This window comes from Carassius auratus, chromosome 15 (genome assembly GCF_003368295.1).
Source record: "Carassius auratus strain Wakin chromosome 15, ASM336829v1, whole genome shotgun sequence".
Lineage (NCBI taxonomy): Eukaryota > Metazoa > Chordata > Actinopteri > Cypriniformes > Cyprinidae > Carassius > Carassius auratus.
Genome location: NC_039257.1, coordinates 7,759,155 through 7,773,094, shown reverse-complemented (window position 1 = coordinate 7,773,094; position 13,940 = coordinate 7,759,155). Strand labels below are relative to the sequence as shown.

The 13,940-nt window shown below is 33.6% G+C and overlaps 2 protein-coding genes across 3 annotated transcripts in view; both read left to right on the top strand.

Moving 5' to 3' along the window:
* Window positions 1–13,723, top strand: part of LOC113114915 (sialoadhesin-like) — a 52,924-nt gene extending 39,201 nt beyond the window's left edge. The window contains exons 5-9 of the mRNA XM_026282023.1: window positions 11,940–12,233; window positions 12,482–12,590; window positions 13,020–13,088; window positions 13,223–13,241; window positions 13,364–13,723. Of these exons, the coding sequence (XP_026137808.1) occupies window positions 11,940–12,233; window positions 12,482–12,590; window positions 13,020–13,088; window positions 13,223–13,241; window positions 13,364–13,426 (554 nt within the window). The 3' untranslated portion in view covers window positions 13,427–13,723. The remainder of the gene's footprint in view (window positions 1–11,939; window positions 12,234–12,481; window positions 12,591–13,019; window positions 13,089–13,222; window positions 13,242–13,363) is intronic.
* LOC113114914 (sialoadhesin-like) lies at window positions 655–6,442 on the top strand. Of its 2 annotated transcripts, XM_026282019.1 has the most exons (10): window positions 655–866; window positions 1,428–1,462; window positions 1,708–2,088; window positions 2,183–2,470; window positions 2,558–2,848; window positions 2,937–3,230; window positions 3,402–3,513; window positions 5,586–5,648; window positions 5,766–5,784; window positions 5,896–6,442. In XM_026282019.1, exons 2-10 carry the CDS (start codon window positions 1,432–1,434, stop codon window positions 5,968–5,970), a joined length of 1,554 nt encoding a protein of 517 aa, XP_026137804.1. In that variant the 5' UTR covers window positions 655–866; window positions 1,428–1,431; the 3' UTR covers window positions 5,971–6,442. The 2 variants fall into 2 exon arrangements, with proteins under 2 accessions (XP_026137804.1, XP_026137805.1); XM_026282020.1 differs by lacking the exon at window positions 1,428–1,462 and having other exon boundaries at window positions 656–866.
* Window positions 13,724–13,940: the final 217 nt, after the last annotated feature.

Here is a 13,940-nt window from a genome sequence, read left to right as displayed (position 1 = left end):
CATTAACACTACAGTGATACAAACAGCTGGTTTGGTGATTATTGTATTGTTGTATTGATTATTAATATACCATAGTAAAACTACAGTTACAGTTACTAATGTCCTGTTTACTGTGTTTTAACTTCACATTTCATTTATTACTATTGTAAGAGTCGTGATTACCATGATTTTACTACAAATACAACTTACATCATTGATCCTGAAATTAATAATAATATAAAACGGATTGAAGGTCTATGGCACGTCACGTGGCAAATATAGTTTAATCACACTAATTAGCAGCTGTGTTCATTTATTTAAACGCAATGAAACTCAAAGACAGCCGCGGATGACCGATATAATACAGCCATTAAACATATGGCACTAATCTGATTAATAAATAAGACAGAATACATTTATAAAAGGCATTAAAAGAGCGTATTTAGGACTACTCACCCAAACTGTGGAACTGATAGCAAGTATCGCGATGTGTGCTGAATGAGACTTCTTGAACGTGATTTCATAGCGATAAACATCTCATGTCCTCGTCGTGTCGAATTCTGACGCCAAAAGTTTCCCACTGAAAGCAATGAAGGTCGTAGTGCTTCGATATTCGACGCCAAGAGGCACATTTGGCGTCATAAAAGTGACGCTAGGGGCGCTTGACCATGCTTCGGTTTTTGACGCCTTTGGAGTGAGAATGGGTTGCGAAATCTGACACCTTCCTTGAACAAGACCAAAGAGCTATATTTTGACCTTGCTGGGCGTTGGTCTGATGGCCAGATGAGTTTCCGTTTCTTTCTTTCACTTCTGTTATTTTACATTTTCTCTTCTTGGTAATAAGTTCTTTTGTCAGTCCTCTACTACTGAAAACTACTTCTAGAAAGGTAAGAATGAAAATTTTAAGTATGTTAAGAAGAAGTGGACAGGGTCTACTGTGTTTTAAATTATGGGTGTACTTCTGGTTTAGAGAGCTTCCATTCAAAATAACTGAAACAAATCATTTTCAAATAATATACTGAGCAACAAATAATAATTATCTGTCAGTTTGACTGAATGAGCTGTGCTCCTGGTTTTATCCACTTCTAAAATAATAAAACGCTTGATATTTTAATGTGGCCTTATCACAAGATTATGAAATATTTATCCATGTTCTGTTCTGTTAATAAGAAAAAGACAACAGACACTGCACATCTGCAAATCATCTCATCTTTGTCTGTTTAATTTTATATTTATAAAAAATATTTCTAAATATAACATTTATCTTGCAAAAATAAGTTGTTAACTGCTTACATGTCAACAGAAGTTACTCATTTAATTTGAACAAAGTGTCAGGAAAAAAATGTGGATAGCCTAAGTGATAAACTGATAAGTTATGCTGAACAGAATGTTGTTAATTTTAACCATATTAAACTTTAACTTTGGTTTTTGTTTATGTATTCACACAGGAACATGAACGCATCACTTTTTTTACTTTTTCAAAGTACGTGTGACTATTTCCTATTTTTAAGCTATCATATGATAACAGCTAGCCATACATATTTACACTATATGTTTATAGAAGCCATATAAAGCTAATTCTGCTGACACACAATGTAAATTACTAAGTTTAGTGTACTATGGTGTCCTAAACCATCAGACAATAACAGAAAACAGGCAAAAAAAATGCTTAAAATAAAAGCATAAATGAAAAAGCAGACATTAATGACTCAAACTATTATCCCACAGTTGTTCTGCTCTATGATGCTTTGGGTTGGGAAGTGAGGATGCCAAAACTAATACACGGTCTCAGAGGTTCCTGTCTGGTTATACCATGTTCTTTCAGCTACACATCATACCCACCTGTAAACCCAAACAGAATTGTGTGGTATCAGTACGTCTCTAGAGGTTATCCGTTAGTTTATGATCCAAGGAATCCAAATGATGTTATTTTGAAGTTCAGAGGGAAAACTGATTTATATAGAACACATAGTTGGGATTGCAGTCTGCTGATTAAAAACCTGGAACAGTCCCACCATGGAGAAAAATTATACACATGGATTGACCCTGAAAATGTTGGAAAGAGCACCTACGCATTTTATGATGTCACTTCTACAATTCAAGTTGATGGTACATAAATACTCTGTTTTGTTTTGTTTTTTTTCAAAATTTGCTTGATTTCCTATCTAATTGCCTATTATTGACATTTCTCTGCTTTTGGTAGCAAGTCCACAGCAGCCCAGCCTCAGTATTTCTGGAGGTAAAAGGATAGGTGACACCAACACAGTAGAATGTTCAACTTTCCACACATGTCCATACAGAAAACCAACCATCACTCTGAATGGTATAGAAGGATCTGATCAAATAGACAATGAGCATATTAAAGATGGCCTGTGGAAAAGCACTCTGACACGCACAGGTGTCGTAAAGAAAGAGCGCTTTACTATTCAGTGTTCAGTAACACATTATGGTGGAACAACTGTCACAGCAACTAAGGACAAAATTGCAGAATGTGAGTAAACACAAATATGAATGGCTATGTGTGCTATTAGCTGTAATTTCACTTTAAATGTCTTGTGGGAACCTATTTTAATTACAGGTGTTCATCAAAAAATAACAATTAAGCCTGAACTGGCAGATGTTACAGTTGGCGTTGCAAAGAACTTCACTTGTAGCGTCTACCATTCCTGCCAGAAAGAGCCAACCATCACATGGAACTATAAGAACATGCAAATTACAAAGTGGAGCAAAACACATTCAGATTTAAATCGGGTCACCTACTCTCACATAACCTTTCTGGGTGCAAAAGAAGACCATGGGAAGGAATTGATTTGCACCGCAAATTTTTCTGGAGGAAAAATTACAACCTCTGTTGTTTTACGTGTACAATGTGAGTAAACACAAATATAAATAGATTTGTGTACTGTCAATTTAAATGTCAGAGTTGGAACTATTACAAGATTTCAATTCAATTTCAGGTGTCCAACATAACATATCGATTGAGCCTGAACTGGCAGATGTCACCGAGGGCATCCCAAAGAACTTAACTTGTAGCGTCTACCATTCCTGCCAGAATGAGAATCCAAACATCACATGGAACTATGAGAACATGCAGGTCACAGAGTGGAGCAAAACACTTTCTACTTTAGATCAGATCAGCTATTCTAGCATAAGCTTTCTGGGTGCAAAAGAAGACCATGGCAAGAAATTGATATGTACAGCAAAATTTTCTGGAAGAGAAATTACGGCATCTGTTGTCTTAAATGTGCAATGTGAGTGATTTACAGTATTAGCATATTGTCTCATCATTGTTTTCTTTATTGGTGTATTTTTTTTCTTTTCTGTAGCTCATATTGCTACACCTGTTAGATCAGTCATGATATCATAAGTTGTGTGCTAATAATAATGATTATTCCTTATATCTCCATTCCATCATGAGGCAGACCCATTGCTCATTGGACTGAAGACTATTGGTCTTTACATCTTAACACCGTCACTTGTGTTCCTTCTGACTTGTATACTCGCTGGAGTCATCGTATACAAAAAGAGACAAAGGTAGCTCTTTATATTTTCTTTTTGTTTCTTTGGGCCAGGCATTCCTAAAAGTTTTTATTTATTTATTATATATATTATACATATTATAGACTTTAAAGTGGATTCAGAAACCCAATAATAATGAAAATAGGCATAATAATACACTGTAAAAAATGTGGAGTAGGATTTACTTGAAAAAAGCTTGCTAAGTTTTTTCACTCAGAAAATTCTAGTAAATTCACAAACATTTGCTAAGTAAAAGCCTAAACATAATTATTAGTAGGTTTAATTAGACATTTTTTAAGTTAAGTTTACTTGGAAATTCCCAGTTAATTTTGTTGACTCTTTGTTTGTACATTTTACTTTGTGTAGCCTAATGCTTATTACTGAAGTGTACAAATGTATTTATTTTGCAAATTTTGCACTCATATATTTTAAGTAAAACTCAACCATTGAATTTAATAAAATCTGCGAGTTTAGCAATTTATTTTAACAACTTTAACACTGGTAAATCACCGTGCTACTAAGCATTTGGTTCACTTGCAAACATGCAAGTAAGCATGTAAGACTGTTATCATTTTAAGATAATATGCCCACTCAAAAAAATTAATAGCCACCTGAACACAGGGACCTCAATACTTGGTACACCACACACAATGACGGTAACAATCAGTGAATAGTGTTTGAGTATCAATGGGTCTTTTTGAATAGAAAATAAACTCCAGGTGTCACAAACAGTATGTTACTAAAACAAACAACAACTAACAACTAAAATAAACAACTTACAACAAAAACAACCATAAAACAGTGTACATTTTTAATTATTCATGCCCCATTGCTTGACGGGAAATATGGGATCATAACTTTGATATTTACTTAAATAATCCTGTAAACATAACAAACGGTTCCAAGTAAAATATACTTATGAGTTTTAACTTTCATATCTACCTAGGCAGTTCCATTTGAATTGACTTATGTATTTAAGTAAAATAAATAAAAATGAAACTTCAAGTAGCTTATTGAATTAAACATGATATTTTAAAGTAAAAAGACAAAATAGTATTTGTTTGTAAAATTTACTTAACTGATGCTATCTTTATTTACAAGTTCAAAAAATTTAAGGAGCTGAAAATAGACTGCGTCATATACCAAACCTGGTCTAAAGTCTGGCGCAATGTTTTTTCTTTGTTACTTAAAGAGCATGTTAGTATAGGCAGGTCCACAATCATTTCATCTCAGCAACGTGTTTTATCTTTGCGCTTGCCAAATTCCGCCGTGTAAATTGCAAATCTGTCACGGCACGAGTGCAACTGTCTCTTAAAGGGAATGGAAGCTGAGACTCTGGTTGGTTTATTGCACGTTACGCCCAAGAAACACCCATTACTCATTAAGAGAATAGGGACAATCTTTTTTCCGTCGTTAAAATAGCAAAAGTGGATTTGGACACGCCCTGAGTGCACTTGCGCAGTGCGCTTTATACTTTGTGTTTAGATCGTTAAAATAGGGCCCATTATGTTTGTGTGAACGGGCAATCATATCTCAACTAAATACGTATACTATTTTCACACATAGATTACAGTGAATATGACAAACTTCACACTTTTTGTCTAAGCATGAAGTGTTGTTTGCTTTAGAGAAGTGCTAGCAAATGCTAATTAGATATTCTGAGAACAAACCAAATGTGTATTAAGTTGGCATATCACTTATATTTAGATGTTCACTGGATGATATACAAGAAGCAATGCTTATCTAGATAGATAAGATCATCTTTTTTTGCATTAATTATTTTGCTCCTTTGCTGCTTGATAAGATATTTAATTGTTTTATTTTCTGTACCTTATTTTAAACACTATATTTTAAAATTGGTTTTGATAACTGGTAAGACACAATGAAATGCTGTAGTGATGTTTATTACTTTTAGTCAGCATGTAGAAATCATGCAGATGGTTGAGCTGTCAGCAGTGAAAAGCATTAATTTGGAGGTTAAATAAACTAGGATCTAAAATAAACTAGTAGAATTCAAACAAACGGTGAAGAAGAAAGTAAAACTCAGAGCATCAACTTCCTTTCTTACACATGACATCTGTTCTCAGGTCAAAAGATGCAGTGTCAGGAAACAAACCTTTCTCCAATCCTCGAATGCCGTCACCAAAGAGGTACAGCACATTTTAACCCATATATGTCTAATTTATATATTGATAAAAATAACAATATATTTTTGGTATTAAATTGGAATACCCACAACATTTTTATGTTTTCCACATGCACCCCAGTTATCCAAAATCCTGCCCTGTGAGTACATTATTTACATTGTGTTACGCTGCAGAAAACATACTTCTATGAGAAATATTAAAATATGCTATTGACTGATGTCTGGCTCTCTGTTCTCTCTTCAAATATAAGGAAAATGATTATGACAATGATTATGAAGCTGAATACGCCAACATGGGTGAACTCAGCATTTATGGAAATATCTGAAGAACATCAACATCAAAACAAAATGGGTTCAAAACAATGTTTGTAAAAATATTAACAATGTTTGATTTTATTGATAATAACAAAACATGTGTCATGCATATCTGCATCTCTTTTATAATTACAGATGTATTTAGATTTGTTAAGCAAACAGCTACTATGATTTATGTTTATGAATTATATGTTTTAGCTGATTTAAACAAAACAAAACAAATATTACAAATAAAAAAATCTACTACTTTTGTTCCTGACTATTAAATATGATTGAGTCAATGTTATGTTCAGACAGTGACATTCCAAACTGAAAGTGAGGCTGCTTCTTAGAAATGCATTAAGGCATTGAAACCAAATGTTGTGCATGTCGTCACCATCCTGAGAGTACTTTGAACAGTATGCAGACAGCGCCACCTAGTAGTCAGGAAATCATAACAATTGCGCATACAGATACAGCATAAATTAAATATGGGATCTGCCATTGCTTTTTCTGTTTTTATTTCATCATGCCAATGTCTTACGTTTACATTATTATTTACTCTAGACACGTCATGATATGGGAGCGCACACATACAGTTTGAACAGATCAGGTCTATGTAGCACACAATTGTTTCATCTAGTTTCACTCAGTTCATGTTATAACCTTTAAATGTCTTATAAAGCAGAGTACTTTATAAATTACAACAGTGTGAAATGTATACTGGGAAAAAATATTATGATCTTATCCTACTGGAAGTTTAAGTTTAAAAACATAATCCAATACAAAACATGTGTCAGACTGTGTAGTCTGTATTCACTTACAGGCCTACAGATGTTTACAACCAAACACAAGTTTCCCATTAGTAAAACATAAAATATGCATAAAAAATAAAACATTAAGTTCTGATACATTGGGTTGAATGAGCAAATTCTTTCAAGCATTTTATTAAAAAAATATAATAATTATGTATACATTTTAAGTATTTTTTGTATTATTATTATTGTAAGTGGTGTTCTTCTGGATTTTGGTTACGATAAAATCAGTTTTGGTTTCGGTTTCGATTTCCATAAAGACTGGCTGAGCGCAGTAGACCACCAAGATATCGCGAGATCTCGCTATCACTATTCAGCCATGCCTTTATTTTCTGACGGAGTTGGAACTGCATATCTGCATAGCATTTTTCAACCTCTATAACGTGATCAGCAGGTTTCGTTCAGGTGCAGGCAGTAACAAATCCTCTGGTGGAAATATACAGAATCTATGCATTTTGGATTATATTTGTGGTATAAAGATAAACAGATAAACAGTGATGATGCAGGATAGGGACTGTCTAAAAAAACCAAGAGCATAAACGCTCAGTTATTCCATCCTGAAGCTTCATTCTAATGAATGAATAAATTAATGAATTAGGTAATTAATTATGTAATTAAATAATTAATAAATAAAACAAGCAAATAGTGCACACTGATGACTGCAAAAACACTTTAAATGTTAGATGGTGTAACAATAGCCTAGATAATATATATTTTTAAGCATAATAACATACATTTTGGGAAAAACCCATAATATATGCACAATTTAATGCCAAATCCAAAAGGAATGTAAAACTAAAAGCAGTCTTCAAATGAGCGACAGAGTGGGCGTGGTCCAGATGTGTCTAGTTCGAAGCTGTCAATGATAATAATTATTGGGGATAGCATTCTCTTTTATCTGCCTAAAAATATCTAACTGCTAAATGAGGGGTGCTGTGCAACGTCCCTTTTATGGCGGTGAGCTGCAGGTTGAGCTTCTTCCTTCTTTGGCTTCTTGATTGCAGATTCAGCGAATAGATGATCCTTGTTACTGAAGGAGAATGATCTGATGAATGGTGCTCCGAGCTGACTTATATAGTGTTCAGCTCTGCCCTTTCTGGCTGGCTAAAACACCATTGGTTTTTGCAGCTGCACAAACGTGAACAAAACAATCTTCAGTACATAGTAAAACTCGAGTTTTCCCAAATGTGTTCCATGCAACGGGAGAGACCGTTCGAAAGGCAACTACACATCTTATGTAGACTGGCTATAGAGAAACTAAAGTAATGTACAATATGTTGAATAATGCAGATTTCTTTTTTCACCATATTATTTATTTTTACAATCACTTTATTACAATGTGGAAAATATAGCAAGTTCTGAAATAAGTTGTTGACTGACCTCTGTCTGTTTTTTTTTTATTATTATTACAATCTTTTTACATCAAGGGTGACTATTATGAGGCTGTTTACAACAACATGGACAAGTACAATTTATATGAAAATGTCTGATGATAACGAACAAAACAAAATATGTCCAGCAGCGTATTTGTCTGTAGCATGTATTGACTTTATCAATGTTTTCCAGCATGTATGTGTGAGAACATAAAGATTAAGGAGATGGGTCTATAAACCTAAATTTAAATATTTAATTAAATCTTCATTAATCCATTCAGGGCTTTAAGTAATCAGCAACATATTAAAATGTATAAGATGTTTAATAAGCAACCAATGCAGTGTTAACAGAACCAAGCTAATGTCTCAATAATTGTAGCTGCTGCATATTGGATTGAGCCGTAGTTTGTTTATAAAGGGAAACTACTCAGTAAAGCATTTTAATTATCTAGCCTTGAATTCATTAATTTAATTTACATTTGACATTAAAAGCATTTGTCATAATTAAAAACCCCTTTTTTTTTTTGTAAAATGGAAATGTGGATTTACAATCACTGTAAAGCTTCTTTAAAGCAATCTGTGTTGAATTAACTGAATTGGTTAAGATTTGTCTTTGCACGTTGAACAGAAAACATAATAAAATTCACAGCATCACACATTCTAGTGTAACAGAGGCCAGCTACTAAGAGCAGTGTGGTTAAACCCCACTTCCCTGATCTCAAGAAGCACACTAGTGACCAAGGCTCGAGGCTGCAGTCTTTAGCAGCCTTGTTAGCGCACCTAACTTCCATGCCAGAAACGCCTGTACAAATTAGATTATCTCAATGTGTATGAAAAGTTCTTATGAGTCAAACAAGGATTTTTGTTTTAATGTTCAAAATAAATATACAGAAGATTGCAAAATCTGAAATATAGTCATTTTTTTTCTTTTTTTTTTTTGTAACATGTATTGACTTTATTGATTGTATTAAAGTTGTTTCTATATGCATCACATGCTTTATATCACCCATAACTAATCTGCATTTGTTCCAGGCATTAATAGACCAAAGTATGCTGTGGTATGTGTTGATGCCAGTATCTTTTCATAGCTGTTAACTTCCGCTGCACTCAGAGACAGCAACCAGCACTGCTTGCTTGCACTGACTTTAGAATTTTGACTGAATTTGCCAGAGAAGAAACACAACAGTCAATCACATTCACCACATTTCCCTGATCACCAAAACACAGATTTCTTTCCAAAATTTCCAATACATTTTTAATTGACTATGATTCTGTTCAAACTTGTTTTTAAAATAAAGGTCAAAGGTCAGCTACAGTTTATTCATAATATAAGTGCATTTCCCCCCAGAAACCAGCAAATCTGTAGAATATGTAGTACTGCAGCAAAAAGTAAAATTGTGCTGTTGTATATATTACTGCAAATTTGTTTGTCATTAACGTTTGAAAGTATATTGCTAGTGAATCAACAGACTGTGATGAAACCAAATGTTATCAGAAATAATCATCTTTGTAAAAAGGAAAAGAAAATGTCTAATCCTATTTGGGCACAATAAAAAGTTCAGATTTAATTACTAACTGTTTTATACGTTAAATTCAGTTTGACGTTTTGTATATTGTTTTTAAATGAACCACTTGTGTATTATGATGGTAGTAAACTCAATTGTCAGAGTCACAAATTGTGGCGTTCATGTCAGGAAATACTATTTTTGATTGTGGTGTCACAGCACAAGCGCCTTGATATGATGAGCTATAATACGATCAAGAAATATTTTTCATCTTGCTGTGTGTGGAGGACACTTTTGTGAAAAATATTCTTCTCCTTTCTCTCACTTCTCATATTTTGCTCTCCTTGGTAAAAGGTTCTTATCCTTTCTTCTACAGAGGACAACTGGGAAGGTAGGAATGAAAAATAATGTATTATTATTAAATCATTATTATTAAAGAAATAATTGTGAAAACTACAATTTAAGTGATAAACTGTTAGGCTGGAAGTTCAACCATTACTGACATTAATTTTATTTATTTGTTTCTGTATTGACCCAGGAACATGACAGCACCACTTCTACTTCATTTACTTTTCCAAGGTATATTATCTGTTGTCCTCTTTTAGGCATTTTTTGGGCATGTTCTGTCACAGTAGATGTTTTTGTATGTTTATTAATAATAATTTAACAGAAATTTCCACATTAGGCTGCTCAGTGATGATAATACCAAAATCATGTAAAAACTAATAGGCTACAATTTTATACACACTTTATTCACAGCAGTCAAAATATTCCTACTATGTGCCTTACACTCACAACATCAAAAAAAATGTATCAGCATTTTGAAAAAAAAAAAGTGAAACGCATTATAGTGCGGAAACATTAGCCTTTACAGTGTAAATTGTGTGTCTGTGTGGCATTTCTAGGGTGAGTTAAGTTAAGGGTAGGAATTTTATATCGCCTCAAGTTGGCGGTGGTAAATGACTACAGATCAAGATGGAGGCTCTCTAAAAACTACAACATCCAGATCACCTACCAATGAAGACGAGACAGACTAACAAATGCTGTATAATTGACAAGTACTGTGACTAAGAACAACTCTCTCACGCATTGAATTTCATCTGAATATAGATGGTGCTTTTTTTTTTTTTTTCTTGGACAATATGGAAAGAACGTTATTTCTAATCACAGTATAAAAATATGATTGACTCATGGCCATTATATTTTATGACTTATTTAATACATTTCTAATACTATACACCAAATCAGCAATGACAAGATTTAACAATCATATAAAAACAGCCAAACAGCTTTCAACTAAATGTTTACAGCAGTTGCATTACCTGAATCTACTACTAACACTTAGGAAATACACAAAGTTTAGTGTATTATACTGTGCTAAACTAACAGAAAACAAATTAAATGCTTAAATTTCCAGCCTAAATGAACATGTAATGACTCCAACTTTTGTCCCACAGTTGTTCTGCTCTATGATGCTTTGGGATGGGAAGTGAGAATGCCGAAAGATATTCATGGTCTCCAAGGTTCCTGTCTGGTCATACCATGCTCTTTCAGCTACACATCAAACCCACCCAAAAACCCACATAGAGTTGTGTGGTATCAGTATGTCTCTAAAGGTTATCCTTTAGTTTACGATCCTCGGCATCCAGACAGTGTCATCGACATGTTCAGAGGAAAAACTGATTTATATAGTAGCTCAAGTAGGGATTGCAGTCTGCTGATCAAAAACCTGGAATGGTCCCACCATGAAGAAAAATTATATGCATGGATCGACCCTGAAAACATTGGGTATAGGACCTACAAATTTTATGATGTCACTTCTACAATCCTTGTCAAAGGTATGTAAATTCATTTTCTTTCTTTAACTAATGATAGTTGTGAGAGTGTGTTGCCTAATTGTGACATTTCTGCTATTTGTAGCAAGTCCACAGCAACCTAGCATCAAAGTTTTTGGAGGTGAAAGGACAGGTGACGCCATCACAGTAGTATGTTCAACTCTCCACACATGTCCATACAGCAAACCAACCATCACTCTGAACGGTATAGAAGGATCTGATCAAATAGACAATGAGCATATTAAAGATGGTCTGTGGAAAAGCACTCTGACACGCACAGGTGTCATAAAGACAGTATATTTGATTATTCAGTGTTCAGTAACACATTATGGTGGAAAAATTGTAACAGCTACAAAAGATAAAAGTGCTAAATGTGAGTACACACAAACATGAACTGCTTTGTGTAATATTAACTGTAAGTTCAGTTTAAATGCCACAGTTGGACCTATTTCAAGATTTAATTTCAATTTCAGGTGTCCATCATAACATATCGATTGAGCCTGAACTGGCAGATGTCACCGAGGGCATCGCAAAGAACTTCACTTGTAGCGTCTACCATTCCTGCCAGAATGAGAATCCAAACATCACATGGAACTATGAGAACATGCAGGTCACAGTGTGGAACAAAACACTTTCTACTTTAGATCAGATCAGCTATTCTAGCATAACCTTTCTGGGTGCAAAAGAAGACCATGGCAAGAAACTGATATGTACAGCAAAATTTTCCGGAAGAGACATTACGGCATCTGTTGTCTTAAATGTGGAAAGTGAGTAATTTATTAGCATTTTGTCCCATTCATATATTATAATTTATATGGTGTCATACTGATTATCTTGTGCTCCAAATCTTGTGAATCTAATTCAAAATGAAGAATGTGCTTTGTTTTTGTTTTTCCTCTAGCTCATACTTACATCATTGCCTTGCCTTTTAGATCAGTTATTATATTAGTTTCAGTTGTGTGCTAAAAATTATTATATATATGTTTTTTTTTATTCCTCTTTCATCATGTTGCAGACCCAGTGCTCATTGGACTCAAGATTACTGGTCTTTACATCTTAACACCGTCACTTGTGTTCCTTCTGGTTTGTATCCTTGTTGTAGTCATATTCAAGAAGAGACAAAGGTAACTCTACCATTCTACAAACTCTACATAACTATTTCCGTTGATATAACTTATCTATTTATAACTTCACACTTCAACAAATGCTAATTGTATATTCTGAGAACAAAGTAGGTGTTGCCATACCACTTACCATACTGTATGTGGCTGTGTACTAGATGTTAACTGGATGACATAAAGCAAGCAATGCTTATCTAATTATAATATATTTTTATGCATTTGCTGTCTTTGATGCTTGCTTATGTGATCTTTAATGATCTGTTACTTAATTTAAAAGTTATTTAAAAGCTGTTGGAGCTGTCAGGAATTACACACATTAAACTTGAGGTTAAATCACACAGGAAATAAAGTAGAAATGAAACAAAAGGTTAAAGGCATTATTAAAACTTACAGCATCAGCTTCTTTTTCTTACACACAACATATGTTCCCAGGTCAAAAGATGCAAGTCCAGAGTCAGGAAAAAAACCTTTCTCCAAACCTCGAATGCCCTCGCCAAAGAGGTACAGCAACTTTGAACCACATAAAAGTCTCTTATAAGTGGATTTTCAGTCTTTAACATTTTTCTAAATTAACAAAATATATCTGGTATTTAAACGAAATAACAACATAAATGTGTTCCCCTCATGCTCCTCAGTGATCCAAAATCCCACTCAGTGAGTATATTGTTTATTTCTGCTATTACTGTGTTACACTCTGGAAATAGATTCTTTAACATATTCTTACTAAAATTACTGATGTCTGGCTTTGTACTTTCATTTCATAAATATTCCATAAGGATTATGATTATGAAGCTGATTACATCAACGAGGAAGTAGGCAACATCTATGGAAATGTCTGAAAAAGCTACACGTCAAACCAAAATGCGTTTCACTATAGTGTTTATAAGAAGACAAAAAATGGCAGACTTTATTAATAATAAAACATTTGTCATGCATTTTATGTAACATCAGGATATTATGCGTTCTAACACAATATGTAACATATTTTTATAACATATGCATTCATCTTTGGAATATAAAATGCTTTAGGTAGGTTGGTTGAGCAAACAATTCAATTTATCTCTCTGAATTATATACAGTATGTAACCCTGGGTCACAAAAGCAGTCTTAAGTTGCACGGCAATATTGTAGCAATAGCCAACAGTACATTGTATTAGTCCAAATTATTGATTTTTCTTTCATTTCAAAAATCATTAGGATATGAAATAAAGAGCATGTTCCATGAAGATATTGTAAATGTAAATTTTGTACAATGCATTTTTATTATTAGTATTATTATTATTTGTAAATGGACAACTTTAAAGGTAATATTTAGATTTTTTTTCCACCCTCAGATTTTCAAATAGATGTATT

Bases quoted from the DNA above. Each gene is read 5' to 3' on its own strand.
- LOC113114914 (XM_026282019.1), top strand. From the start codon at position 1,432: ATGAACGCATCACTTTTTTTACTTTTTCAAA. The intron at 2,089-2,182 runs GTACATAAATAC...TGCTTTTGGTAG, and splicing joins TTCTACAATTCAAGTTGATG to CAAGTCCACAGCAGCCCAGC. The intron at 3,231-3,401 runs GTGAGTGATTTA...ATCATGAGGCAG, and splicing joins TGTTGTCTTAAATGTGCAAT to ACCCATTGCTCATTGGACTG.